The sequence below is a fragment of the Oryx dammah genome, unplaced genomic scaffold (genome assembly GCF_014754425.2).
Source record: "Oryx dammah isolate SB20612 unplaced genomic scaffold, SCBI_Odam_1.1 HiC_scaffold_5, whole genome shotgun sequence".
Classification (NCBI taxonomy): Eukaryota; Metazoa; Chordata; class Mammalia; order Artiodactyla; family Bovidae; genus Oryx; species Oryx dammah.
The window spans coordinates 104,838,738-104,866,322 of record NW_024070189.1 but is presented as its reverse complement, the minus strand read 5'-3'; the positions used below and the strand labels follow the sequence as shown (position 1 = coordinate 104,866,322).

The 27,585-nt window shown below is 59.3% G+C and overlaps 1 protein-coding gene across 15 annotated transcripts in view; it reads right to left on the bottom strand.

Annotated features, from left to right (window-relative positions):
* Positions 1-6,886: 6,886 nt before the first annotated feature.
* OBSCN (obscurin, cytoskeletal calmodulin and titin-interacting RhoGEF) overlaps positions 6,887-27,585 on the bottom strand; it is a 211,153-nt gene continuing 190,454 nt past the window's right edge. For 12 of the 15 annotated variants that reach the window (XM_040241284.1, XM_040241286.1, XM_040241289.1 and 9 more), the window contains 26 exons: positions 20,142-20,312; positions 19,324-19,420; positions 18,880-18,995; positions 18,276-18,388; positions 17,951-18,119; positions 17,707-17,794; positions 17,077-17,277; positions 16,305-16,365; positions 15,679-15,756; positions 15,148-15,320; positions 15,007-15,033; positions 14,166-14,318; positions 14,034-14,079; positions 13,816-13,893; positions 11,484-13,494; positions 10,871-10,942; positions 10,444-10,554; positions 10,104-10,271; positions 9,306-9,428; positions 8,962-9,132; positions 8,650-8,734; positions 8,187-8,426; positions 7,723-7,946; positions 7,531-7,606; positions 7,243-7,392; positions 6,887-7,149 (listed from right to left, as the gene is read on the bottom strand). In XM_040241284.1, the coding sequence (XP_040097218.1) occupies positions 6,972-7,149; positions 7,243-7,392; positions 7,531-7,606; positions 7,723-7,946; positions 8,187-8,426; positions 8,650-8,734; positions 8,962-9,132; positions 9,306-9,428; positions 10,104-10,271; positions 10,444-10,554; positions 10,871-10,942; positions 11,484-13,494; positions 13,816-13,893; positions 14,034-14,079; positions 14,166-14,318; positions 15,007-15,033; positions 15,148-15,320; positions 15,679-15,756; positions 16,305-16,365; positions 17,077-17,277; positions 17,707-17,794; positions 17,951-18,119; positions 18,276-18,388; positions 18,880-18,995; positions 19,324-19,420; positions 20,142-20,312 (5,180 nt within the window). In that variant the 3' untranslated portion in view covers positions 6,887-6,971. Of the gene's footprint in view, positions 7,150-7,242; positions 7,393-7,530; positions 7,607-7,722; positions 7,947-8,186; positions 8,427-8,649; positions 8,735-8,961; positions 9,133-9,305; positions 9,429-10,103; positions 10,272-10,443; positions 10,555-10,870; positions 10,943-11,483; positions 13,495-13,815; positions 13,894-14,033; positions 14,080-14,165; positions 14,319-15,006; positions 15,034-15,147; positions 15,321-15,678; positions 15,757-16,304; positions 16,366-17,076; positions 17,278-17,706; positions 17,795-17,950; positions 18,120-18,275; positions 18,389-18,879; positions 18,996-19,323; positions 19,421-20,141; positions 20,313-21,520; positions 23,369-26,386; positions 26,430-27,585 lie in introns of those variants that run through there. The other 3 variants (XM_040241297.1, XM_040241298.1, XM_040241299.1) reach the window with 1 other exon arrangement.

The following is a 27,585-nucleotide window of genomic DNA, read 5'->3' as shown; positions in this document are numbered from 1 at the left end:
CCTCCTACATTTGACAGTCACTCTCACTAGTGAGAGATAAGTGCCCGGTCAGCAGCTATTCTTAGAAACTTATTTTTCACATCTCCAAATCCACCTGCTCAGAAGCCAAGTCCTTTTGATTTCACATCTCACTTACTCACCTGGGTGCTGCTTACTTGATGCAGCCAACCATTTCCACCTCTTTCTCCTGAGAATTGCCCAGCATTCTTACTCAGGTCAAGGAAAAACTACATCAGTCTCTCCGGGTCTCAACCTTTGTATCTTTCAATGACAGAAACATAACCAAATTTGAAAGAAAAAGGAAATAAAACCACTATGAAGTTAGTGGTTCGGGGTAGATATTCTTATCTCTGTATCTCTACTGCCTTGAACAGTTCTTAGCATTGTAGGCTCTATTTTCATACTTTATACATATATATGTATTTACACAAGTATTGCTTATTATGCTAATGAGGTGACTTACAGTGGGCCCTAGATAGCTTCAGGATGGGGGCTGGTCACCATAAAGACCGCAGAAGCGGAGGTGGAGCGGGTGGCCGTGCGCCGCGAGAGATCCAGATGCGAGTGGTCTGCCAGGGAATGACGCGGGATCTTACCAGAGGCCGCCGGCACAGGGTCCTCCTTGGCTGGGGAGGGCGCCTCGCGGGGCTCTTGACCACCACTGGCCAGCGAGAATACGGGGCTACACGTGTCCCTGCGCCCTCGTGCCGGTCACGCGCGTGCGCGGCACCCAGCTCCCCCTCCTCAGGCCAGGAGAGTGCTCCCATGGTGACGCGGCCATGGCGGCAGGGGAGCGACACCCGCATGGGGGCGAGCCAGTTAGCTCCCAGGCAGGGGACGATGGCTGGTCACCCATGCAGGCAGGCGAGGGCTGGTGGCGACCAGGAAGCGCAGAGTGCACACACAGGGGCTCAGGCGCGGGCCCCCAGGGAGACAAGCGCGCGGCCCCACCCCACACGGGGGCCTCCTGCCACCTGGCCCCGCCACCCGGGCCATCCATCATCCATCCATCCGTCCTCGGCAGGTCGCTCTTCATCTAGTCCGACCCTGGGGCTCACGTCCGGGGAAACGCTCCCCAGCGAGGCGGTCCAACCTGTACCTACCTGCACTCTGCCATCAGCTAAAACTGGGGAGGAGGGCACGCCTGACTGGCTCCTGGCGGCTGCTGGACTGGGGAGTTGGGACCAGGTGCCCAAGAACCACTTCCGCGAGCAGACACTGCGGGTCACTACGGTGCACAGACACGCAGGGCCCCAGCCTGAGGCCAGCAACCCCCACCCGCCACCCCTCCCTAAGTCGGACAGCACTTAGCTGATGAACAGCAACAACAACTGAGTTAAATTGCCCATTCCCACCCAATACTTTGGCCACCTGATGGGAAGAGCTGACTCGTTAGAAAAGTCCCTGTTACTGGAAAAGATTGAGGGCAAGAGGAGAAAGGGACAACAAAGGACAAGATGGTTGGATGGCATCACCACCTCAATGGACATGAGTTTGAGTAAGCTCCAGGAGATGGTGAAGGACAAGGAAGCCTGGTGTGCTGTAGTTCATGGGGTTGCAAAAAGTTGGATGCAACTGAGAACTGAACAACAACAACCCATTTTAGTTCACTGATTCCCAAAATGTGGGTGTTTAATCTTGCCATCTCCTGCTTGACCACACCTAATTGACCTTGGTTCAAGAACCTGAGGGAGTAGGCAGATGGGCGCCCCCAGGGTAGAGCAATTGGAGATTCATTCTCTATTGACCAAAATTCGAAGACAAGAATAGCAGGGCAATTGAGGAGGCTGGACTCTGCAGAGACCACATATTTCTCATTGGGGAAGTCAGGAGACCTCTCTGACCACACATGTACAGAAAAGACTCCTTGAAGGCCAAAGGGGGGTCACATCCAGGTGCCTTTTTGGTAGAATCCATTTTGGCTAAGCAGTGCGTACACACACATGGGAAGATACTGAGATATGGACTGTGAACCAGGCAAGTCATAATGATTGGCCAAAGGAAAGCTGGAAGAAATACCCGGTAAAAGTAATTCGAACTACCACGCAGGCATGACTCAGCAACTCAGGAACTCTCCTGTTGAGTCTGCCCATGTGTCTATCCACATGTACTGTACTCTTTTCCCTCCTAATACTTTACTTGTTTCACTACTTTCTGTCTTTGTGGAAATTCTTTTCTGCAAAGCTGAATTACCAGGGCCCTTGTAGTGACCAGTGGTCTATTGGTTAGGATCTGGTGCTTTCACTGCCATGACCCAGCCCAGTCTCTGGTTGGGAACCTAGGCCCCACTCCAAGTCGTTGCAGGCTGAGGCCACTTGAGATCATAACTAACATTTCTACAACATCAAACTTTACTTTCACCGCCAGATACATCACAACTGAGTGTCTTTTTTGTTTTGGCCCATGTACAGCTGTTCATCCTGTTCATGACACCAATTGTCTTGTTGTCCGCACTGTTTGCCGAACCCAGAGTAGGCAAGGCTCAAGCTAAGAGGCTGGAATGAGACACGAGGAGCTGTAGGAACTGCAGACACGTTTATTCTCTCCTGGCTGACGCAGCAGCCATATTACAACTCTCTCCTCTTATGGCTGACCCAATGGACATAGCCATGACACAGTAGTAAATGCTGCTGCTTGTCCAGGTGAAGCTTATATATGCGAACCGCACACAACCCGTGACCAAATGAACACCTTGTAAGGCTCGTGTGCAGTGCTACAAATGATTTCAGCTGTTACATAGACATTATTTACAAAACATGGAGTGAGAGAGCCTGAACACGCCATCTTGCCCAATTTGCTGTCTCCCACAGCCCAGCTCCTTCATTCTTTCTAAAGCTATTAGTAATTGCCCTCTGCTCTTCCCCAGGAGCATATTGGAGACCTCTGACCTGGGGGCTCATCTTCCAGTGTCAAATCTTTTTGCCTTTTCATGCTGTCCATGGGGTTCTCCAAGAATATTAGAATAGGTTGCTGATTCTTTCTCCAGTGGACCCTGTTTTCTTAGAACTCTTCACTATGACCCACCCATCTTGGGTGGCTCTGCACAGCATGGCTCATTGCTTCATGGAGTTAAGAAAGCCGCTTCCCCACAACAAGGCTGTGATCCATGAAAGGGAAGATCTTATACACAAGAAGCCCTAAAGATTCCACTAAAAAATCTGTTAGAGCTAATATATGAATTCAGCAAACTATCAGTATACAAAATCAACACACAAAAATCAGTTGCATTTCTATACAGTAACAATGAACAGTCTGAAAAGAAAATAATGGAAACATTCAATTTACAATGACATCAAAAAGAATAAAACACTTAGATGTAAACTTTACAAGGGTTTCCCTGATGGCTCAGCTGGTAAAGAATCTGCCTGTAATGTGGGAGACCTGGGTTCGATCCCTGGTTTGGGAAGATAGCCTGGAGAACGGAAAGGCTGCCCACTCCAGTATTCTAGGCTGGAGAATGCCATGGACTGTATGTATAGTCCATGGGGTCACAAAGAGTCGGACACGACTGAGTGACTTTCACTTTCACTTTCATAAACTTTCCAAAGGAGGTGAAAGACTTTACAATGAAAACTCAAAAATCTTGTTGAAATAAAGAAGACATAAACAGAAACATATCCCATGTTCATTGATTGAAAGATCTAATATTTTTAAAATCTCAATAATACCCAAAGCAATCCACAGATTCAACTGAATCTCTATCAGTATTCTAATGACTTTTTTTTTTTTGCAAAAAATAGAAAAACCTATCCTAATATCCAGTGATGTCTTAAAGGACCCCAATAGGTAAAGCAATCTGGAAAAAGAACAAAACTAGAGGATTCACATTTCCTGGTTTCTAAACTTCCTGAAAATCTACAGTAATCAGAACAGTGTAGTACTTGCGTAAAGACAGACACACCAATGGAAAAGACTAGAGATCCCAGAAACACACTCTTCCATATATAGTCAAATGATTTTTGACATGGGCGCTAAAACCATTCAATGGGAAAAGAACAGTCTTTTCAACAATGATGCTGGGAAAACTGGATATCCTCATGGAAAAGAATGAAGTAGGACCCTTCAGTTCAGTTCAGTCCCTCAGTTGTGTCCGACTCTGCGACCCCATGAATCGCAGCACGCCAGGCCTCCCTGTCCATCACCAACTCCCGGAGTTCACTCAAACTCACGTCCATCGAGTCAGTGATGCCATCCAGCCATCTCATCCTCTGTCATCCCCTTCTCCTCCTGCCCCCAATCTCTCCCAGCATCAGGGTCTTTTCCAGTGAGTCAACTCTTTGTATGAGGTGGCCAAAGTATTGGAGTTTCAGTTTCAGCATCAGTCCTTCCAAAGAACACCCAGGACTGATCTCCTTCAGAATGGACTGGTTGGATCTCCTTGCAGTCCAAGGGACTCTCAAGAGTCTTCTCCATCACCACAGTTCAAAAGCATCAATTCTTTGGCGCTCAGCCTTCTTCACAGTCCAACTCTCACATCCATACATGACCACAGGGAAAACCATAGCCTTGACTAGACGGACCTTTGTTGGCAAAGTAATATCTCTGCTTTTCAATATGCTATCTAGGTTCACTGCTGCTGCTAAGTTGCTTCAGTCGTGTCCGACTCTGTGCGACCCCATAGACGGCAGCCCACCAGGCTCCCTTGTCCCTAGGATTCTCCAGGCAAGAACACTGGAGTGGGGTGCCATTTCCTTCTCCAATGCATGAAAGTGAAAAGTGAAAGGGAAGTTGCTCAGTCCTGTCCGACTCTTAACAACCCCTTGGACTGCGGCCCTCCAGGCTCCCCTGTCCATGGGATCTTCCAGACAAGAGTACTGGAAATGCAAATCAAAGCTATGAGATACCACCTCATACCCATTAGAATGACTTGCTATTGAAAACAAAAAAACACAACAAACAAAGAAAAGAAAACAACAGATGCCGATGAGGATGTAAAGAAGCTGAAAATTTCCGTGGTGTTTGAAAGAAGGTAAAATGGTACAGCTAATGTAGAAAATCAAGGGAATTTCCTCAAAGAATTAAAAAATGTAGTAACCATATGACCCAGAAATTCTTCTTCTGGATATGTAATCAAAAAGATTAAAAGCAAGGTCTGGAAGAGGTAGTACACCCATGTTCATAGCAGCAGTATCCGCACTAGCTGAAACATGGAAGCAACTGAAGTGTATATTGATGAATAGGCAAGTGAAATGTGATACGAACACGCAGTGGAATAGTATTCAACCATTAAAAGGAAAGGAAGTCTGCAATACACTATGACATGGATGAATCTTGAGGACATCATGCTAAGTGACCAAGCCAGTTACAGAAGGACAAATAATGTATGACTCCACCTCTATGAGGCATCTCGAGTCACCAAGGGCCTCCCCAAGTGGCTCAGTGCAGGAGATGCGAGTTCAGTCCCTGGGTCAGGAAGATCCCCTGGAGAAGGAAATAGCAACCCACTCCAGTATTCTTGCCTGGGAAATCCCATGGATAAAGAAGCCTGGCAGAGTGACAGTACATGGGGTCACAAAAGAGTCAGACATGACTTAAGTGACTAAACAACAGCAACAAAGAATAGTCAGATTCATAGATATAGAAAGCCGAATGGCAGGTGCCAGGGACTGAGCAGAGGGAAGACTGAGGAGTTAGTGTTTAATGGTTATAAACTTTCAGTTTTGCGAGATGGAAAAGAGTTCTGGGGATGAATGGTGGTGATGGTTGTAAACAGTACAAATCTATAACTACTGAACTATACTCTTGAAATACTTAAAATGATTAATTTTTATTACTACAAAAATAAAGCTGAAGAAAAATTGTCTATCAAGCCAGAAAACGACATGGAAGATACTTAAATTATTACTAAGTGAAAAAGCCAATCTGAAAAGTCTATATACCATATCATTCCAACTACATGACATTCTGGAAAAGGCAAAACTATGGCGATAGTAAAAAAAGTAAAAATCCTTTCAGTGGTTTGCAGGAGTTAAGAGAGAGGGAGGGATAATAAGTAGAGCACGGAGGATTTTTCCGGCAGCGGAACTGCTCCACACGACGGGAGAATGGTATGTGGCTGTTGACGGGCCAGTGCAGGGCCACGCCGGGGGTAAGGGAGGAGCGTGATGGGAAGAGCTAAGGCAGAAGCCTCTCTGGTCACAGCAGAACCCTGCCAGTCCAAGAGAGCGCAGGGCCTATGCCCTCCTTGGCTCCCTTCCCACCTTGCCAGGTGAGCCAGTGAGGGGGTGGGGTGGGGGGAGCAGCTGATGTGGCAACGTAAGGTGTCAGCGCCCAGGAGCCAGGTGGCTAGGCTTAAGCATGACCGAGCTCGCACAGCAGGGGGAAGGGAAAGTTAGTGGCTGGGTGGGGTGGGGAGGTGTCAGTTCACTTTTGGAAATGTTTGGTTTTTAGATGAGGGGTCTGGGGTCCAAGTAAGAGTTAAGTGGTGGATGTCCAGTGTGCAGACACCGTTTTCTGGAGACGGGGAAAGCAAGGACGGCTGGATTCGCCAGCCTGTCTTGGTCGCCAGCTCCATGAGACTTGCTGAGAATCAAGAGGGCAGTGTCTGCCATCTACCTGCTTCAGCCTGAGCCCCTCACCCCCATACCGCCAGGAACGATGCTGTGGTGGAACAAGTTGGAATCCTGGATACCTGCCCACAGTCATTTCTCTGCAAATTACCTGGGCGTGTGTCCATGTCTGAAGCAACACTGACACAGAAGAACACACACCCACCCATGAGAGTATGGAGCTGCCTGCACACCGCACTAGCTCAGAGGGCTCTAGTCCTAATGCTGCCTTTGCAGGCACACAGCCCAGGACAGCCCTGCCCTCCCCCAAACACCAGGAAGGTGGCAGGGCCCTCACCCTCTCCCCAACACAAAACAATGAAACAGAGGACACCTCATCCGGTGCTGCTTTTTATTGACGTGTGCGTGCATATGCAGGGAGTCCTGAAAGAGCGGGAGGCGGGGCCCTGAAAGGCCACGGGTTCAGCGCACTTGGGCCAGGTTGTGTTTCTTGTACAGCAGTGCCCGCCTCTTTTCGCGCTCTCGCACAAAGACGCGCAGACCAGTGGTTGGGAAGGTCACTGCCGCGGGCTGGGAGCTGGCTGGGCCCTCCTCCGTCAGCCACGGGCTCTGCAGGCAGCTGGACGCACACGGCCGGACCCTGGAGCACACGGAAGGGCAGCATTTACCGCGCTCCCTCCCGCAGGCCAGCACACAGGGGCATGGGCCAGGCAGAGCTGGTGGAGTTGCTCACCAGGGGTGCACACACAGTGTGCTTCGGAGGAAGGCCACAGCGCCCCCAGACAGCCCGGCATAGCAGCGGCTCAGCTGGATGAGCCCTTTGCGCAGGCCCTTCTGCGTGTCTCGCACTCCCTCACCGCTCACCGGGTACTCAGCGCTCAACCTGTGTGTGTGGTGGTCACGTGACTGATGTTACCCTCAATGGACGGGAGTCACAGAGACCTGGGGTCACCATCAACAGACCCCAGGCCCGCCCTTCCTTCCTGCCCTCCCACCCTGCAGAGCACGTGTGGAGACTCACATGATGAAGGCTGTAACACCTATGGCCCAGATGTCAGTCTGCGTGACAGCGCCCTGGCCCTCCAGGAGCTCCGGAGCTGGGGACGGCACAGGTGGGGGTCACGGGCTGTTTGTGGTGGAGGGGGCAAGGGGACAGGACTGGGGCTTGCTCCCGGCACACCCCTCCCCCAGATCAGGCCTGCGCCCTGCGCACCCATGGTCTCCATGTAGTCCTTGAATCTCTCTGAGGGCAGGACCCTCTCCTGGGCCAAGCTCTGGGCGTTTCCAAAGTCGATGACCTTGAGCAGGTTATACTCTGTGACAATCATGTTCTCCGACCTGAGGTCTAGATGCAGGATACCCTGGGCATGCAGGTACTGGGTGGCACTTAGTATCTGCCACAGATAATCCTTCACCTCTGATTCCGAGTAGGAGGCCCTGGGGGCAGAGGGCCAGTTAGGGGGCACCCGGGGAGAGGCACCCAGGCTCTGTCCACAGCCAGCCCCAAGGCAATCAGGAAGCACCAGCCTTCCCTGTGGGCTTAGGAAAGAGGTCTCAGATCTACTGAGCGACTCTGGTGGGCTGACGGGCGGAGGCGGGGCAAAGAGGTGGGTGAGGAGGCAGACCACAGTGCTCCAGCCAGGTCCTGAGCCTGGAATCCAGCCAGGCGATCCTCACCTCTCGGCCAGACAGGGGAGCAGCTCAGGCCCGGAGCACAGCTCCAAGATGAGGACCAGGTGCCTGGGGCTGAGGTAGGCAGCCTGCAGCTGCGCCAGGTGTGGGTGGCGCAAGCCCTTGAGGGCCTCGTACTCCTGCAGCACGGCAGCCCTGTCTGCGGGGTGGTAGGGCACGATCTTGGCAGCCAGCACGCGCCCACTGGCCTTCTCCCGGCACTGCCGCACCACACTGAAGCGGCCCCTGGGGAGGAGCGCATGCCAGGCTGGAGGCTCAGGCCAGACCCCGCCCTCCCTCCCAGTCTGGAGAAGCGAGCCCAGCAGGGAGGTCCGGGAGAGGGTGGCAGACACTGAGGTGAGGTGGGAGCAAGTGATCAGAGGGGTGAGGGCACGGGGCTGGGGTGGGAGCTCGAAGAGCCAGCGGGGTGGAGGAGACCCCGCCGCCTGCCCTCCCGGAGGCCCTGCACCTTCTCATCTGCGTCTGGAAAGCGAAGGTCTGCATGCTGGGGAGGGGCCGGGCCGGCCCTGCTGCACCGCTCTCCTCTTCAGAGGCTGTAGGAAGAGGGCAACCCTGCACCGCCATCTCCCCCAACCTCTTCTCCCATCACCCCTCCCCAACCCTACAGGAACGCCCTCTTTGAACCCCCAACACTCTGCCCTCTCATTCCTCAGGCCGTTGTGGGTGGGGGGCCGAGTGGGCAGAAGGAACCACCCCAAGTGAGTGTGTGACCGGTGGAGGTGGCAAGCGCATTCCCACAGAGGTCTACCCAGGGGCTCACCCAGGTGGCTGGGCCCTCCCAGGAGGACCTGCTCTGAGGGGCTGCTGTAGGGGCCCATGCCCGCCTTGCTGACGCAGGCCGTCCGGAAGGTGTATGCCCCGCCCCGAGAAAGCTTGCCCGTGAGGTAGCAGCAGTCAAAGACGTCCGAGGCCAGCGTGCTCCAGCTGCCGCCTGGGGCACACAGGAGTGAGGGAGAGGCAGCCCAGCCGCGGCCGCCCACTCCCTGTCAGGGTGGAGAGGCCCAACAGGGGCAGAGAGCGGCCAGGCGCATCCCCAGCCCCCTGCCCCCACCCACAGCGACTCTGGGACCCCCCGGGAGGCGCGGTTCGGGAGCGGCCCCACACCTTCCAGGCTGCACTGCACGATGTACGTCACAGGGCCGTACGACTCCACAGGCTTCCAGACCAGCAGCACCCCGTCCGCATGCACCTCCCCGATGTCCGGCCGTGGTGAGGAAGAGGGGCGCTCTGTGGGGCCCACAGTCAGCAGTCTGGGGTGGGCTTGAAGGAGCTCTCCATGGAAGCTCTGAGCCCCAGCCAGCCTGCCTCCTCCTCCTCACCCTACTGTCAGGCCCCTGAGCCCACCCGCCCCTGGTCCAGTTCACTCGGGGTCCTTTCCAAGGCAGCCCAGTGCCTCTCCTTCGAGGGGCCTTGGGAGGTGTCTGCCCTGCCCAACCCCAACAGGCTCCCCTCCCACTGGTGCCCACCCAGGAGCCCCATGGAATAGCCCTTGCTCACAGCTCCCCACCAACCCTAGGCTCTAGTCAGGGGGGCCTCTGCTTTGCCGGACTGTGGTGCAGGGCAGGTGGGGGCTGGGGATCAGGTCAGAGGTCTGAGAGCTAGGCTCGCAGCCTCTGCTTTGGGTCCCCCAGAAACACACCCTGGCGCTGTGTTCTGAGAGCATGGTTGGACTGTAATAGAGATCAAAATGGGAAGCCGCCGCCTCCTGTACTACTGGAGAGACAGGGAGGTACTGTGGGAATGCAAGAAGAGCCCCTAAAGAGGGATCAGGGAGGGGGCCTGGCCAGCTGTGTCACTCTGCTCCCACGTCCCCTCCCAATGCCTCCAGACCCTGGGAGGGCCAGGCTGTGGGTGCCTGGGCGCTGAGCCTCACATTCCCTGGGCCCTTCACGGCCGACCCACCTGCCTTCCGGAGGATGGCCGTAGTGGCTGCCGTCCCCAGCGCATTGCTCACACTGCACGTGTACACGCCCAGGTCCTCAGCAGTCACCACCAGGATGGTCAAAAGCTGGAAGTTCTTGAGCGTAGAGGAGATGAGGAGGCGGCTGCTGCTCTCAAGAAGAGCCCCGTCTGCAGCAGGAGAAAGTGAGCCTCAAGGTCAGGTCCCAGCAGGTGCCCTGCCCCATGGTCACGCCCAGGGCCCACACCCTCTTTGAGCCTCAGTTTCCGTCTATACAGTGAGAGTAATGCCCGAAAGGAGTACCCTGCCTCCCTGGCCTTCAGCCTCAGGAGAGCTCTTTACCTTTACTCCAGGTGGCCTGTGCAGCTGGCTGGGCCACCACCTGGCAGGCCAGAGTCACAGACTGGCCCAGGACCACCGTCTCATCCGAGAGCTCCCTTAGGAACGACGGTGCTGGGGAACGGAGGTGAGGTGAGCCTTCAGAGGTGGCCTTAGGCCTGAGAGCAAGGCCTGACCCCCACTGTGGGGATACAGGAGATGAGCTCCATCCCCACCCAGCTCATCTCCAACACCAGCGCCTACTCCAGGAAGGCTTCCAGGACTGCCGGCTCCTGACTGCTGGGCCGCCAGAGTCTCCCCGTGTGCACTTGAGCCCCTGTGGGTGTGAGCTTCCCCTCGCCACCCTGCACTGGTCTTGACAGCACTCCCCTTCCCCACAGTCAGGTATCAGGCTGCAGTGGGCGGCCTCGCCTCCGGGCAGTGTACCTACCTCGGTCCTTGCTCTTCAAGCGGAAGGAAGCGAGACCTGCCTTCTTCCGGGGAGGACTCTCCTTCTCCAGACCTGCAGTAAGGAAGCGGCCGCGCGAGGGAGGTCACACTCTGGGGGCCTGGCTCCTCTGGGAGCACGAGGGGAAGGCTCTGGGGATCCCCATGTGGCAGAAAAGCCCAGTCCTAAGGGGTCTTATTGGCAATGAGCTAAATGCACGGCAGAGGGCACCAGCCCTCCCTACCCCATACGTCAGCTACTGCGGGCAGCTGAGGCTAGCAGCTCAGGGACCACTGGGCCAGCTGAGGGCGCTGGGGTCAGGATCAGGGAAGGCCGGGCCAGTTCCTATCTCCCTGGGGGTGTAACTGCAGCTGCATTACTGCTGGGCTTCAGATGCACGTGGGGAGGGACTGGAGGCCGCAAAGCTGACCTCAGAAACAAGCCAAAGTGTCCCGGGAGGTGTGGGCAGCACCGGGTCAGGGGAAGGAGCCTAGGATGGGGGGATTCCTGCATCCCTCAGGCAAGCTCCGGAGCTATCTTTTTGGCCAAGGAGCCCCAAAGTGCAGAGTGGGAAGCATGGATGTGCCCAGCTCCGGGGCAGGGTAGGGGTAGTAACCTTCAGGCCTGCCCCTCAGGAGGCGGGAGATGTGGGCTACCGAGGCCTTCACCCTCTGGCGTAGCCCCAGCTCTGTGGGCTCCTCCAGCAGTGAATGCCTTCCAGGGAAGTGGAAGAGCCTGCCGGAAGGGGGTGACCACTTGCGCTTCCTGCCGCCGGCAGCTTTCCCGAGCAGGGCCTCCATGTCCTCTGGCTCCTCCGTGATCTCCAGGCTGGCTGGCCAGGGCCACGCAGCCTCTGGGAGCTCAGCCAGCTCCTCCCCAGCCTCAGACTCAGGGGAGGATGGACGCTCCGGCTCTACCCGCTTGGGGATCTTCCTAAAGATCATGAACTCAAATGGGAGATACTTGATATCATACAGATCAGACAGATTCAGGTAGGCAGGATCCACCTCTGAGATGTCCAGGGACACGGTGTCTGCTGCTTCTGGGTCCCTGGACAGGTCCTGGATCTGTACGAGTGACACCTGAGAGCCCCCACTGAAGTCTTCCCACGAGCCCAACTCCTGGGAGGTCCTTGGGAGGGTTCTATCGCCCTCGGGTGCAGGCACTGTGCTAGCCTGGGGCGGTGGGCTCTCGGTCCCTGCCTCGTCCTGCTCCTCCGAGGACTGAGAGACGGCCCAGGTCATCTTGGCCCACATGGGGCCCTGCCCCAGCATCCCACCGGCGTCTCCTCCAAAGGCAAAGGTGCCGTAGCCCGCCACCCCCGCATAGCCCCCACGGCTCCCCAGGGAGAACTTCCGTGTGGTCGCCTGCTCCTGAGGCCGCTGTAGGCTGGGTGAAGACTGGGACAAGTCCTCTGTCTCCTGGACCAGGCCTTCAGCATCCAGAGAGGGGCTAGGCTCCGTGCCTATCTGGGAGGCTGGCTCTGGGGGTCTGGGTGATCCAGGCCTCTTGGTGAGAGGGACGGCCTTCAGCACGCTCTGAGAGTCTACCTGGGGGCTTGCTTGGGCAGGGGGCAGACAGGCCTGCAGCTTTCCTGGGAAGGAAGGGCTAGGGGATGACAAGAGGGCCTCTGTGCAGGGCTCTGAAGGGAAGGAGCCAGGAGGCTGTGGTGCCAAGGCCTCAGGGGGGCCACTGTCCTGGGGGGCTGGGACCCACTGGGGCTGAGAGAAAGGGGCAGCCTGCCCTCCACAGCGGGCCTGGGACAACCCCTCTGGCTGAGTGGAGCACCCATCACTACTGGCAGACGGCAGTCTCAGCCCCTGCGGGGTCCCCTCTGGATGCTCTTTCTCCCTGGCACGTGCACCCCCTCTAGGCATGCCCTCTCCTTGGGCATCCTGAGGACTCAGGGGAGCTGGAGCGGGACACTGCCCCTCGCTGCAGGCCTTGGTGGAGGAACTGGCAGTGTTCGGTGGGTCACGGTCCAGGCAGCGGCGGGAACCAGAGGCCTCCCGGGTGCTTGCTCTGGGCATCTGCATGGCCGTCTCTAAGGAGGCTGCTGTGGCCTGCAGGGCAGCCTGCTCCTCCATGGCAGCCGCCTCCTCCAGTGCCCGGTGCTCCAGCAGTGGCTCTCGAAGTCCCGGCAGGACGCCCGAGAAGTAGCCACCCTTGAGAAGGTGCCGCCGGCGGGCGGGGTGCCGTCTGCCCCCTGTGGACAGCCCTCCTAGCTCTGGGCCTTCGCCCACCTGCTGGTAGAACAGGCTTCGGATGATGCTCTGCCGGGGCACACAGCCCAGGGCAGCTGCTGGCTCCTCGCCCTGCAACGCTGCAGGCAGAGCCGAGGCTGCGGCGGGTGGACAGGCCTCGGCCTCCTCAGGCAGGCTGGCCGAAGGCCTTAGGAAGCCCCGGGGGTGCAGCAGCGGGGAGTGGGTCACCGGGGAGGATGGCAGCGACTTGGCCCGGGCGAACGGGGCCAGCTCGTTGTCGGAGGAGGAGGAGCTGCTGGAGGAGGCGCTGGCATCGCCACGCAGGTGCCGGGCAATCCCGAGGGACGGGCTGTCGGGCGGGCCCTGGAGCAGCTCTGGGATGGAACGCATCACCAGGATGGACTTGTAGCTCATCAGGGAGCGCTGAGGGCATGGAGGACAGGGGCCCGTCAGCAGGGGACCCGCTGCCTTCCCAGTCCAGAGGGGATCTCAGGAAACGGTGGGCCTTAAACCACACGGTCCCCAGGGCTCTGTTATCTTGTCCCCACCTTGGCAGGGATGTTGCATGTTCACCCCACTGGCTCAGGGAGCAAAGACTTGAAATGAAGGGTGCCCTGCCCCACTCTCTTGCTCTGCAGACCCAGAAGGGACACAGAGCCAGCCCTCTGGGCCTCATTTCCCTCTCTGGCCTCCGGCCGCTTCTGCACCCAGCCCCTCACCCCTCCACAAGGCAGCACAGCCCACCTGCCAGCGACTGCGGGCCAGGAGGAACTTCAGCTGCTTGGTGTTGATGAAGTGGGCCTCCTCCGCGGGCACAGACTTCTGGAGGTGCCCAGGTGAGAGATCCACGTTGGGGGTGTGGGGAGCCCCTGGGGCATCCTGCAGCCCAGGCAGGCCCCCACTCCTCTTGGCCTCACTTTCCCTCCCTGTGAGCCAGGCCAGCCCACGTTCAGCCTACTCACCCGGAACCAGGGGTGGGCGAGGCACTGGGCAGCACTGGGCCGAGCCCTGGGCGGGGGAAGGAAGGTCCAGGTCAGGCCAAGAGGTCAGCTGGCCACTGAGGCAAGCGCGGGACCTCAGATGTGTGTACTCACCCCACGGCCTTCTGCAGAGTAGCCTTGATAAAGTCCTGGGCATCCTCACTGAGGTGGGCGGCCATGGGGCTACTCCAGGACACCCGCCCTTCCAGGACATTCAGAAGGGTTGCTCGGTCACTCTCTCCAGCAAATGGGGATGAACAGGTCAGGCTGGAAGCAGAGACATGGCCGACCTTCAGCTGTGACCTGCATTTCTGGGTCCATGGGAGGCAGGTTGGCAGGACAGGGGTCTCATGGGGATGTAGTGACTGGGGGCCCCCAGCCCTGACTGGGGATGCCGCCTGACACTTCTCTCCTTCAGCCCTGAGAATCCCAGCATGTGTCTCAGATTTGCCCAGAGATCCAGCTTGGAGCTGGGATCCAGGCTAAGCCTGGAGTGGGTATCTGGTCTTAGGCCGGGGTGAGGATCCAGGCTTGGCCTGGGATAAGGGATCAAGCGTCATCTTGAGGGAGCACCTGGACTTAGCCTGAGATGGCAATCAGAGGTCCACCTGCAGAGTGAACCCAGGCTCAGTCCTCACCACTAACACCCTTGGGACAGCAACAGCTGTTAAAAGGGACCTCTGGACAAGCTACCCAAACCCTTTAGGGCAAGAGCTCCGTGCTCTGCCCCATGACCTAGCAGAGGTCCTCTGTGACAGGGTGTGAGTGAGCAGCGCTTGGCAGACACCCCGTATCAGAACTGGCTGACGGCATGTTCCCAACATAGCTGCCCCTCGGGTCTTTCGTCTCTGAGCTAAGGAGCAGTCAGCGGTTCAACAGCTTCCCATTGGCCTGCTGAGGAGGGGTCTGGGCTGGCTTTGGAGGAGAGAGTTGACAGGAGCAGGGATCTGCTCACCTGAGGTAGGTGATGACCCCCATGGCCCTGCAGAACAAAATCACAGCCATGAGTCTCTCCAGACCTGGTCCGATGAGGAGAAGGAGGAGGAGGCAGAGGGCGGGGGAGCCCACCCACACCCACCCTCACCCACCCACTCACCAGATGTCGGAAGCCTCATTCACGGGGGTCTGTTCGATGATCTCGGGGGCCACAAACTCAGGGGAGCCATACTTGCTGTACTGTGGCTCTCCCGGGGTGATTTTTTGGGCAAAGCCAAAATCACAGATTTTAATGTCTTCCCGAGCAGGATGCACCATCAGGATGTTGGGGGGCTGTCAGGCAGAGTCGGGAGTGGCTGAGCACACCCTGAGGAAAGAACCCCCAGGGCTCCCAGGCCTGGGGAGGACACTCAGGGGTCTCTGAGGAGCTGCCCCCGAAGGAGGGTGAGGCCAGCACGAGGCCACAGGCAGCCCTGGGAGCAGGTTTCAGCGCCCTTGGGGACAGCTTCTACTCCATCAGAGCTGCCCTCCACCAAGGTGAAGGGGCTGCGCTAAGGCGGTGAGCTCCCTGTCCCCAGAGATGCGGAAGTCCTCAGAGGGAACTGGAAGTGTTGGGCCTTCTCCCCCTCAGCCCTGGGCCCCAGGCTTCCAGCAGCTTCGCCCTGGGCTGGGGCAGCAGGGAGCCACGTACCTTTATGTCCAGGTGAAGGATGCCTTGGCTGTGCAGGTAGTGCAGCCCCTCCCCCAGCTGCTGGATGTAGACCTTGACCTGCGGCAGAGCTGGTGCTCAGCCCGCCTCCAGCACCCTCTCCTCACCCCCCTGCCTGCTCCCACCAACAGGACCTGCACTTCCCTCCAGATCTGAGCCGGGGGTGGGGACCTGCAGCAGAGCTGGTGCTCAGCCCGCCTCCAGCACCCCTCTCCTTACCCCCCTGCCTGCTCCCACCAACAGGACCTGCACTTGCCTCCAGATCTGAGCCTGGGGGTGGGGGGGCTCCTGCAGGACAGGTTCCATGCAAAGCCCCAGGGAGCCCTGTAGCTGGGACATTCCTCTAGGCCCCCAGGTGGATGGGTTTGGGTGTGTGGAGCAGCTTGAACAAAGCGGGAGGGGGCCGGGGGGGCAGGCAAGGGCTGGGCAGCTCGGTCACTGCCATCAGGGGTGGAGAAGCAGGGAGCCCTGGCCACGGGAGGGCTTTGAGAGCCGACAGGAGCTGCAGCCTGTGAGGGTCTCTGTTGGGGAGCTAGTCTGAGGCACAGGAGGCCTGGCCGGGCCCACGAGTAGCCCTGCAGCTGGATGGGCAGCCGGGCAGCAGTCACCTCGGCCTCGGTCACCACACTCTTCTTGAACAGGCGGTCCAGCAGTTCTTCCGACGAACACCTGGGAGTCTGTTAAGGAAAACTCTAGGCTCTGGAACCCTCGAAGCCTCGCGCCGCCTGGGGGGAGTCTTATCTCCAGGTGGGGGTGGGGGCTATGCTGGGGAGGCTGGTGCTTGGGGCTGAGGAGGATGGGAGGGACAAAGCCCCCCAAGTAGAGGGACGGGGGACAGTGGAAGGCAGCAGAGTGGGGGAGTGGCGAGCGACCCCCTGGCTCCTGCAGGGGATGCTGACGGGGGTGGGGGTGTGGGTGTGGGGGTGTGGGGAGCATACAGGACCCTCAGCTGGGCCAGGAGCAGCGGATGGGTGGCGTGGGGCGTGTGCCCCTCCCTGGAGCGCGCATTGGCATGCAAAGGTGCCTCAGCGCCTGGGGCATGCCGAAGACAGGTAGGAAGCCCAAGTTTTCTGTTGGAGGCCAATGCGGGGAGCAGGAGGAGACAGACTTCTCGATGAAGCTCTGCCTAAATTCCTTACCCAAGGGACTGGGAGCTGGGAGGTATGTGCAGTGGCAGTACCTGCGGGGGGTGGAGGGGCCGGGGCGTGCAGACAGTCCGGAAACATCGCAATGCCAGCGGCACGGGCTGCCCCCATCAGGCAGTTGGGCCTGGGACCACCAGCACCGCAGACCCCACCCAGCCCCGTAGACCACTGTCTGCCGGAGCACTCCCCCCACCTCCCGCCCCGCCACCGGCACCCTCAGGGTGAGGTGGGATACAGCTCCAGGATGAGGATCAGGGTCTTCCGCGTCTCAAACTGGTCCAGCAGCGCAGTGACCAGCGGGTGGCTCAGGCCTGCTAGGATGTCCCGCTCCCGATAAGCCTGGGCACGCGTCCTGCTCCGCAGCGGAATAAACTTGGCAGCACAGGCCATCTGGTTGCCCTTGTGCTGCACCCTCTTCACGAAGCCGAACACACCCCTGGGGGGAGGGGACAGCGCGCTGGGGGCCCTTGGGGCAGAAGCTTCGGGGTGGGGTTCCTGGGGGACAGAGCTTGGGGGCGGAGTTCCTGGGGGAGGAGGTTTCCTGAAAGGAGAGGTGCCAGGAGAGCAGGGACTTTGGGAGTGGGCACTGGAGGAGGCCAAATTGGCAAGGGCAGTGGGTACTCTGCATGGGGGTTTGCAGGAGGCAGGGGCTCCAGAGGGTGAGGGCTGGGGAGGCAGGTCTTCGGTGGGGGCAGGGCTCTGGGTTGAGGGAGTTCAGCGAGCTCTAAGTGGGGGGGGGGATGGTAGGGGTGCAGTGGGCGGGAGAGCTGGGGGCTCCTGGTCAGAAACTCGAACACAGGAACTCTGGGAGGCTGAGGCTGAGGGTCTTAGGAGGAGGCTCCTGGGGCTGGGATGAGGGCGGTACCTTCCAATCTCCTCCAGGACCTCATAAAAGGAGTGCAGTTTCCTCCTAGAGCTGGGCTCACTGTCCCGTGTAGCCAGGGAAGGGGAAGCTGTTTAAGAATGAGTAAAGATCACCCAGCGCCTCTGTCCGCCAACTTCACAGTGTCTGCTGGAGCAGCTTCCTGTGCCTGAACCTGTGAGAGCTCAGGGGACCCCCACACCGGCATGGAGCCAAGACAAGGCCTGGGAAGTGGTCCCCCACTCACCCCCGTGGATCAGCAGCTCTGCCTTGCACAGCACCTGGCCGCCAGGGTTGTGGGCCAGGCAGGTGTAGACGCCCGCGTCGTGCTGGGCCACGTCCCTAAGCACCAGGGAGTAGGTGGTTCCTTCCTGCTGCTGGCTGAGCCGGGGGTCAGCTCCCAGCTGGGTGCCATCCTGGAGACACGGGAGCGTGGGGCAGCCATCAGTACACCCTGGGGGACCCCAGCACCATGGCCCAGCCTGACCTTCGGTGAGCACCATGCCCAGGCCAGCGGGGGCGCCACACACTGCCTCTCCTGCAGGCAGGCCCTTACCCAGGCCTGCCCCTACCTTGTACCAGATCACTGTGGGCTGTGGGTTGCCCTCGATGACAGCCTGGAACTGTGCCGTACCGCCGCTCTGGGCCTGCACGTCCTCGATGGTGACCTGCATGGAGGGGGGGCCTGGGGTGGGGGAAGGAGCCGGTGGGCAGGAGCCAGGCTGTGTCGGCCACAGTCTATTCTGTGCTGAAATCTTTTGATGCCTCCATTCACGGACACCCAGACCTCGGTGGACTGGCAGCAACCCCAGGTGTGTCTTGCTGCCCAAGCTGGCCAGGAAGGCCCTGAGACATACTCCAGGGTGAAAGAGCCCAGCTGCCTCCAAGGGAAGGGACCCCACCCTTGATGGTCCAGAAATGCACCCCCTGTCTTTGCTGCTTCAGCCTCAGCTCTCTGTGGGCAGGCCACAAGAATATGCCAACTTTGCCTGGGGTAAAAGGCCCTGACGTCCCGGTCACCTCTGCCTTCTGAGGGCACGCAAGGAGAGAGGCAGCAGGGCCCTGGCCACAGTAAGGCTGGGGCATGCCACGTGGCTGTGCCGGCCCTGCCATGGAAATCACTCCTTAGCCTGGGGCATGGAAGGCACACGTGCTTCCTGCCAGGCCCCCACCTACTTGCAGCAGGCGTGTCGCTGGTCTGGTACACGTACGTCCTGTGTGTGGTCTCCGTGAACACGTGGCTGTGGACGTCCCAGAGCTCACCTACTCCTGGCCAGGCAGTGCCCTCCATCCTGGGGCATGGAGTGGAATTAGCTGTCTGCCTCGCCCTTCCACTCTTGGGGTGTGGGAGGCTGAGATGGGGTGCTTGCCCCCTGCCTACTCAGGGGGCTGCAGCACCCTTTGGGAGGGGACATACAGCCGGTGGCCTCAGTCCTAGGTGAAGAAGGGAGCTCCCCCCATTCCTTGCCCCAGGGGTGGCCTCCCCCTGCCCTGGGGCTTAAGGGTGGGGCTGGTAAGGAGAGTGCAGGCTACTGTGATCCCACCCCTTGCTCTCCTCCTCTAACGCCCCAGCCTGCTCCCAGCACGTCCCCTCGCTCCCCAGCCAGCTTGGGAGGTTACCGGATGGGCACCGTGCGTTCTGGGGCCTCAGCGTGTGCCTCAGCCGTCTGCTTGAGGCCCTTGGGGGAGTGAGGCTGAGGCGCCTTCGGAGGCTCGCCTGGTGGGAGGCAAGGGGCTCGGTGAGACGGAGCCTGGAACAGGGCAGGGGACAACTCCCCAGGACAGGCCGCTGCATCAGCCTCCGGCGCCCAGCAGACAGGAGCACAGACAGAGCAGGGGCTCTGAGAGCACAGGGTCCTTGAGCACAGACTCAGTGCTCCAACTGCGCGCGGGCACCTCGCCCCCGGGCTGGGGCTAGCGCCCCGCAGTACAGCCCTGGGGCCTGGTCCACCTGGGCGCCGCTCACTTCTGCCGCTTCCTGTCCTCCCTTCCCTCCACTTCCCCCCAGCTCCTCCTCGCCCCCCATCCCTCTCCCTGCTCTTCCCTAGGCTCTGCCCTTCCCCTCCCTCCCCTCCCCATTCCCACACCCTTCCTTTTCTCTCTCCCTTCCTCCCCACCTCCCCAGGAGCACAGGGGCCCCAGGCTGGCGGCTGAGGGCTGACCACAGGAGGCCACATGCCAGAGTGGGAAGGACCTCCCAGAGCCCATCCCGGCATCTAGTTCCACAGGCTGAGTGAGGGGCAGCCTTGCCCAGGACCCCCGCCATGTAGAGCCAACTGAATGGTGGGGGTCTCAGGCTCTGCCAGTTCACCCCCGTGGGATGGGCACCCAAAGTAACCAAGGTGGGATCAGAAAGGAGGAGTGGTTATGGCGGGGGGGGGCGGGCAGGGGTCCCGGAAGCAGGGGTACTTTGCCTTCAAGCTGCTGCCAGGCCTCACCGGATGCAGCCCCAGGCTCCACAGCTGGGGGCTCCAGATGCGGCCCCCCAGGGCTGGGGCTGGGGCTGCTGTGATCCCCTGTGGAAGGTCCTGGAGCCTCGGGGCATGTCTGTGTCCTCTGGATGGACGTGCTTTCCTGCCCTGGGGCAGCTGGGGCTGGGGCAGCAGCATCTGTAGGAGAGGCAGGTCGACGCACAGGAGTGAGGGGGGCCGGGGCCTGGGAGGGGGACACTGCCCAGATGAGGCCACCCTCCCCACCTTTCCGCTCCAGCCACCCGCTGGGTTCAGGAAGCACCGAAGGTGGAGGCCCCTGAGAGAAGGGGTCTGTGCCAGAGATGGCACTCCAGGCAGCAAGTGCTAGACTGGTCCACCCCCAGGGTGTCTCCCAGATGCCCTCATGAGAACGTCAGTTCCCACAGGGACAGCAGGGCCTGGACCCCCACCGTTCACTTTGGGCGGCCCCTCAGTCTCAGTCCCATCCTGTCATCCTGGGGCTCGCCTTGCTCGCCCTCGCCCACTGGATCTGAGGGCACTGGGTCACCCAGGCTCAGGTGGGTCCAGCCCCACGTTCTAAGAAAGCTAAGCACGGCCCATGCCAGATCAGGAGCCCAGAGACCCTCACAGGGTGGGCTGCCTTGCTGCCTCCCAGGGCAGCCCCCATTCCCCACCCAGCCCGACATAGACCACCACACTCTCACCTGGTCCCTGCCCAGCCCCCGACACAACTCCCCAAGGGCACCTTCAGACCCTCCAGGCTCTTGGCTTTCTGCCCTCAGCCCCCAATTCAGTTCCTCTTCCACCTGACTGCCAGTCCCCCTGTGGCTGTTCTGGGACGCCCACCGCTCCATTTCTAGGAAGGGCCCCTCTGTGGAGCTCTCTCCCGTGCTCCAGAGCCTCCCTCCTGGTGATCTGCTGTATTCTTGGGGCCCCCAGGCTGAAGAGGCCACTGGGCAGGCTTCTGTCTGTCTGCGGTCTGTGGCGACCATCCTGTGCTTCCCCACTCCAAGGAGGTCGTCAGGACCCCTACCCATCATGCCCCCATGGCTGTCCTGACAAAGGACCCAGGCTCACAGGACGCAGGATGACCTGCTTGACCCCCAGCAGACTGGGGGCAACTACTATGGACACCGCAGCCACACTGTGTGCGCCTGTGACAGCCCCTGCGCCCATGTGTGAGCAAGCTGGAAAGACAAACGATCACGCCTCCACCCAGGATCTGTAGGACTGGCCAGCACCCACAGACTGATGCTGGGTGTCCACCCAGGCTGCCAATGGAAAGGGCCTGGGCTGTCCATTGGCTGGTCTCCAGGGCCAGGAGGGTCCCTCCCTCTTGAGACGCCAGAACCACCAGGTGGAGAAGCAAAAATGAGAAAAACAGAGGCGGTGCAAGGAACTGGTTTATTAGCATCATCAGGGCTGATGGATGGGACTGCTTCCCATGCACAGACCCTGGTCCACCCTGCTGAGAAGGCCTAGGAGGCCTGTAGTGCTGGGCCCCGCACAGGCCTCCTGGAGGCCAAGAAAGGTGTTCAGGGCTACAATGTGGTTTGGGGGGACCCCCAGCCTGGGTGAGAGCCACGGCTGGGCCAGGCCTGGACACTGGGACAGGGGCCTAAGCTGGCACACACAGGGCCCATGTGGCCCCTGCCTGGTGAACGGAGCAAGAAGGATGCCCGAGTGCCTTCCTTGTGTCTGCAGCCCCGAGCCCGGAGCGGCAGCCTGCGAGTCAGTCCGGCCCATGCTCTCAGAGCAGCTTGAGAAGCCTCTGAGATCACGGATGCGTGCACCGTCCTCAGCTGACGACCAAGTCCTGTGAGGTAGGAATCGCCTGGTTTGGAAGGGGAGGGCAGGCTGGAGTCCTGAGTTGGTGGACAGCCAGGGGAGGTCAGAGCACCCGTGTCCGAGGCGTGCCAGGTTTGGGACTCTCTCCTGATTGAAAACCCAAGGCGGCTGTGTGGTGAGTTGATGCTGGTGCTAGGCGGGGTCCCAACGCCGCTGTCCTCTTCCCACCGCCCCGTGCAAGCATGGCAGCTTCGTCCGGGGGTCCCAGGTCGAAGGGTCTCTCATCTCAGCCCCAGCCACGCCATCCCTGAGGGTCTTGGCCTCAGCCCTGGGAGGGGCTGGGGTCCATGTCCCTGTCTGGGCGAATGTGTAGGGTGACAGCCTCCCCCACAGTCCCAAAGCTGACCGTCTGGGTTGAAACCTCGGTTTTGAAGCTGCTCTGGCCGCTGTCTGCAGAGCGCTGAACCTGAGTGCAGAATGAAGGCTTCTGGGTTGCGGCACCTCCGGCCCGGGCCTCCCGAAAGCAGAAGGAGACGCCCGTAGGGCCCCGACCCTGCGGCCCTGATGGAAATGCCTCCCGGGGGCTGGGCACAGGGCCGAAGCAGCCAGGGGGGGCCCGGGAGTCTGGGGGGCGCCCCACATTCAGCAGGAAAGGCTGGCCCACGGTGGGCTCACTGATCTCTCTCTGCAGCACTGAGATTTCACAGGGCGGGTCATCAGTGGCACTCGGCCTGGGGCCACTGCAGCCAAAGGTCTCCCCTTCCCGGGGCACGTAATCCTCCAGGTCGGCCAGGGTGAGGGCACGGCCATGGTGCGTGAGGATCTTGGGGTCGCGGCCCTGCAGACCACCAGCACCCAGCGGCTCCTCCACCTCGTAGGCATCTCTCTCCCCCTCCTCCAGTGGGGCTCCCTCTTCAGCACCCCAGGGAGGGGACAGCTCAGGGCTCTCTGGCCCCGTCTCCACGCAGACGATCAGGGGCTCTCCAGCGGTGATCGTGGCCGGGGGCTCCTGGGTTAGCAGCTTGTTGTTGGAGTTGTTCGTATTGGGGTCTCTTCCAGACACCCTTCCAGGCAGCGTGAAGCGAAGCTCCTCAGAGCTGCCAGGCGTCTCTCTGGCCAGAGATGCGCCCTTTGAGCCGGTCTTCTTCACTCGGACCTCAATGGTCTCCTCAACCTCCACCCACTTGGGTGGGGGCCTGGTGCCCCCCGGCAGGCCTGCCGTGTGGGTCTCAGGCTCTGTCACGAACAGAGTGGGCACAGCAGGCCGCCAGCCTGGCTCCGCCTCAGGCCTGGAGGGTCTGCTGACCTCTGGCGAGGGCAGCAGCTCAGGGGCCAGCAGGCCTGGCCTGGGCAGGCTGGCAGGGTGACCGTAGCGGGAGGGAGACTTGCTGGGGGACTGGCGTCGGCCACGGGGGCTCTTCACCACAGTGGTAATAGTCTCCTCTCTGTGGGGAGAGGGCCGAGAGGAGATGGGCATGGAGCCCCACAGCCTCACCCAGCGCCCTTGCTGTCAGCACATTCGCGGGCCAGCAAGGGAGATCAGGTTAGTGTCCAAGCAGGCAAGTGGCGAAACCGCACAGACAAACTCCTATGCATGCGCCTGGGCCCAGGCCCCAGATGCCCACCCAAAGAACTGAAGCACAGAGTTCCGTCTGGCCATCTGTGTACACTGGGGCCCCAGTGTGCAGACCTCAGGGAGGCGAGGCATGCGGGGGCGCGTGCAGCGTCACTCAGGCGGGTCTGTAACGTTATGCACTGGTCTCCCTTCCTGTGTGTGGCTGGCCCGTTCTGGAGACACCAGCCCTCCTTACAGGGCTGAGGGACAAGCCACACCGCCTTCCTCATCAGTCCCACGCTTGCTCTGTGCTCTGTATCATGGCAGGAGGGCACCGGGAGTTTGGGGCGCTTCTCAGAGGGCAGGTGCCTCAGAGACCATCAGTCAGGGACTGAAGAGCAGGGAGACGCCAGAGTTTGGACGTGCAGCCCATGCTTTGGGCCTCTGAGTCTGGGATGTGAGGCCTGGCAAAGACTCCTGGCCCTGGGCATGGCCTTGCCGTCGTGGGCGGTGTGAGCTCAGCCCACGAGGTCAGGTGGGGCCGCAGGGGGATGAGGGGAGAGAACTCAAGTCCATGTACACATGAGTGTGCCTGGGACTCTGGCCAGGGACCCCGCAGCAACTCTGGGTGGTGCGTCTGATCCCCTTTGACAGGTGCAAACAAAGTTGGAAAAGGGCTTGAGACTTTCCCAGAGCCAAGAGTCAGAAGTATCCCTATCAGCGCAGGCCCTCCTCTGCCAACCAGCACCCTAACTCTGCCAGGTACTGAGGGTGGAATGAGTAACATGCGGGGAGCAGGAAGACGTTCAGTAACACAGCTCTCCTGGGCCCTAGGACCTGCATTTCCTCGTGGGCTCAGGAAGAGGAATTTGGCATGCATGTGGAGACAACTCAGCGCTGCTACCAGCTGCCTGCGATCTCTCTCTTGTTCAGCTTTACTTCTGGCTAACCCACAGCTCCAACTGGGAGCCGTCACTCAAGTCATGGGCACAGAGCGGTGTGGACCTCACCTCGGGGTGCACAGCGATGACAGACCCTGCCTCCACTGGCCCTCCCCTGGCGAAAGGGAAACGCTCTGCCCCCTTAACTGGTGGGGAAGCCGAGGCATGGAGACGCGGCCTGTTCAGGCCCGCAGGCCTGCCTTCCTGCTTCACACAAGGCTCAGTGGCACAAGGCTTGTTCCTGAGTCAGAGACTGCCCACATGTCAGGGGAACCTGGGCAAGGACCCATCTTCTGGCCTCAAGCGGCCTGATTTGCTGAGGCAGGACAGCGAGTCCACGCCTCCTAAATGCACCCCCCTGCTCGGCTCACTGCTGCCCCCATGAGGACATGGAGGCCCCCTGCCCTGAGGCCAGCGGCACACCACTTGAGGCTGCCAGGTGGCAGGAGCCTCTCTCCGAGCCCGGTCTCCTTCTGGTACCCCTTGGCTCCCCAGAGCTGCTCACTGTGTGGTGTGCCCTTGAGGGATGCGGTGCCAGGCAGCCGCCTCTCTCCATTCCTCAGGTGAGGGGGTACCTGTCCTTGCAGGGGGAGGGTTACTGCCTCCCTAAGCCTGGAACAGATTGGACGTGAGGGCGCCTTGTGAGTTACCTAGTCCAGCCTCCCACACACACGAGTCCCCAGTGGGCTGCCTGGCCCCATCTCTGCTCCTTCATGTTTTCACTCATAAAACGTAAATAACAATGCTCCCCTCACAGATGAAATATAGAGCTGATCTGTGGAAAGCTCTGGCATGGCTGCATACCTCCAGGGATGGGACTTCTTTCTGCCCCAGGCAGCCTCATCTACTGTGAGGCCGCACTCTGCTCTGGGGGAGAAGGGAGAAAGTCAGGGGAGGATTAACCTGGGACCTATCCAGTGTCTGAAGATGGGTTCTGCAGCAACATCACCAGCTGCAGGCCCCTACAGGAGGTCTTCTGCCTAGGGGGAATTAAGAGGTTCCCCGTCTTAGAGCCTCCCAGACATTTGGCTTTAGGAAATCGTAGTTTTTATTGCCTCCTAGCTTTTGCAAGCTCTTCCATCCTTCCACTTCACACATCTACTGCAAGTCCTTCCAGATCATCCAGGTCAAAACCAGTCCTGCCTTCTGTGCGTTCACCTAGCCCTGGACCGCTCTGGGCCTTTTGTATTCTTTAATTATCAATGACATGTATGGCGTTTCCTCAGCCTTGAAGGCACTGAAGCGTGGGGAAGGGGACAGTGGCTGTGGCATCAAGGGAACGAGTTCTCAGCCAGCTTCCGACTGGGAGCCACCCCAAGCAAGGCTCCTCTCTTCCCTGAACCTGTTTCCCCACCTTCTCAGTGTGAGGGCTGAGTTTGGAGAACCTCTAAGGACCCTAGAGCACTACTGTTCACTAAGGTTACACTATTTTAATTAAAATCAAATTAACTAAAATAAATTTTAAAATCTAATTCTTCAGCCACACTAGACAAACGCTCAGTAGCCACATGCAGCCAGTGGCTGCTGGAGTGGAGTGTGAGCATAAATCACTTCCGTCATCACGGAAAGCTCCTAGGATACTCGATGGCAGCATTCTGCCTCCAGCACACTGGAGAAGAGACTTTCAGGCCTTGCTCTTCCCTGACTAGTATGACTCAGAGTCCAAGACCTGGGTGAGGCCTGCGATGTGCAGAATAAGTTGACCCTGCTGAAACAACAGAGCCATGGGGAGGGTACCTAGACCCTGGGAGACACAGCTTTGAAACGTGGTAGGCAAGGTCTCAGGGGAGGTGGATGCTCTGGGAGTGTCTGCAAAGTGCTGGCAGTCTGTCTGGGGAACAAAGGCTGTGGGAGCAAGCAGTCAGGCAAGCCAGAGGCCAGGCTACACAGGCAAGATCCGGGGAGGTTAGTGGGCATGCAGGGAGCACTGCAGTCAGAGGGAGGGTTAGGAACACGCCTGCACTTACATGATGACGGTTTTCTTGGGGACCTTAGTCTCCTGCTCAGTGACTACAAAGAAAACAGTCGGAATAGCGAGGGTTACAGACCAGCCAGCGCTGGGGGCTGAGCTATCCGAGTGGCCCGGCAGTGTGGTGACTCGCTCAGCTTAGCACACTGGCTCCAAACCCTGCTCGACTGTGTGCCCCCCGGGAGGAATGTCTCTGCTTAGAACCCCAGGCCCTTCACCTTTGAGACAGTGACAGTGCCTCCTCCGGGGGTCTGGGGATGAGGCATTGTGGTGACCGTGTGTCCCGCGTGAGGCAAGAAGCTCTGTCCCCCTTGAGGGGTCTTGCAGGAGCTTCATGGAGAATAAGTGCCTTGTTCAGGCTGCCCACACAGAACTCCAAGCTCTTCCTTTAGTCCATGTACCCAGGGAGCCCTGGGTATTTGTCAGGCCCTGAAGTTCCTCTTTTTATAGAAACCAAGGCCTAGAAAGGGGAAAGGAATGGCCTGTGTCTGGCAGCCAAACTGGGAGGTGGAGGGCTGGTGCCTAGTTCACAAAACATTCTAAGACCAAAGGACCTCTCTCCAGGGCAGAGTGACTCTGGAGTCCTAGAGGGAGCCCGTATGAGTGCTGGGCGTCAGGCCACGGAAGGCCCTCTGGGAGCAACCTGAGGATGTCTGAGCAGGGTCCTGAGCTCTGAGCGAGCCAGGAGCACCCCACACACTCAACTGTTTCTTGATTGTCCTAGCTTCTCCCTGGAGCCAAGAGGATAAGCCCTGGGGCTCCCACGTTGCTGACAGGGACCCACATCCCAGAGATAGCACCGGACTCATCCCGACCTGGCAGCACCTACTCCCCACAATCTGGAGGCCTCTTCCTCTGTAGCTTGTGGGCAGGGTCAAGCGTGGCACAGATATGCCCCCTCCCAGCCTCGTCAGCGGGCGAGCAGGCAGCCCACCAGCTACCAGCACTCATACATCTCAACAGTCCCTCTCACCAGACTGGGGGCAAGCTTAGGGGTTGATGTGGCCCAGGGCACACAGCCTCCTAGTCTGTGGTCTGTGGGATTTTGAGCCACATGGAAAAGGACTTCTTTAGATGCCCGTGACTATTTTAGCCTTGTTTCCAACGAACATGGATTAACTGTCCCAGCTGTGTCTGTGTGGCACTTGGGCGCCACATTTTCTGTGCATGTTGTGTGTGTGCACGCACATGTGTGTG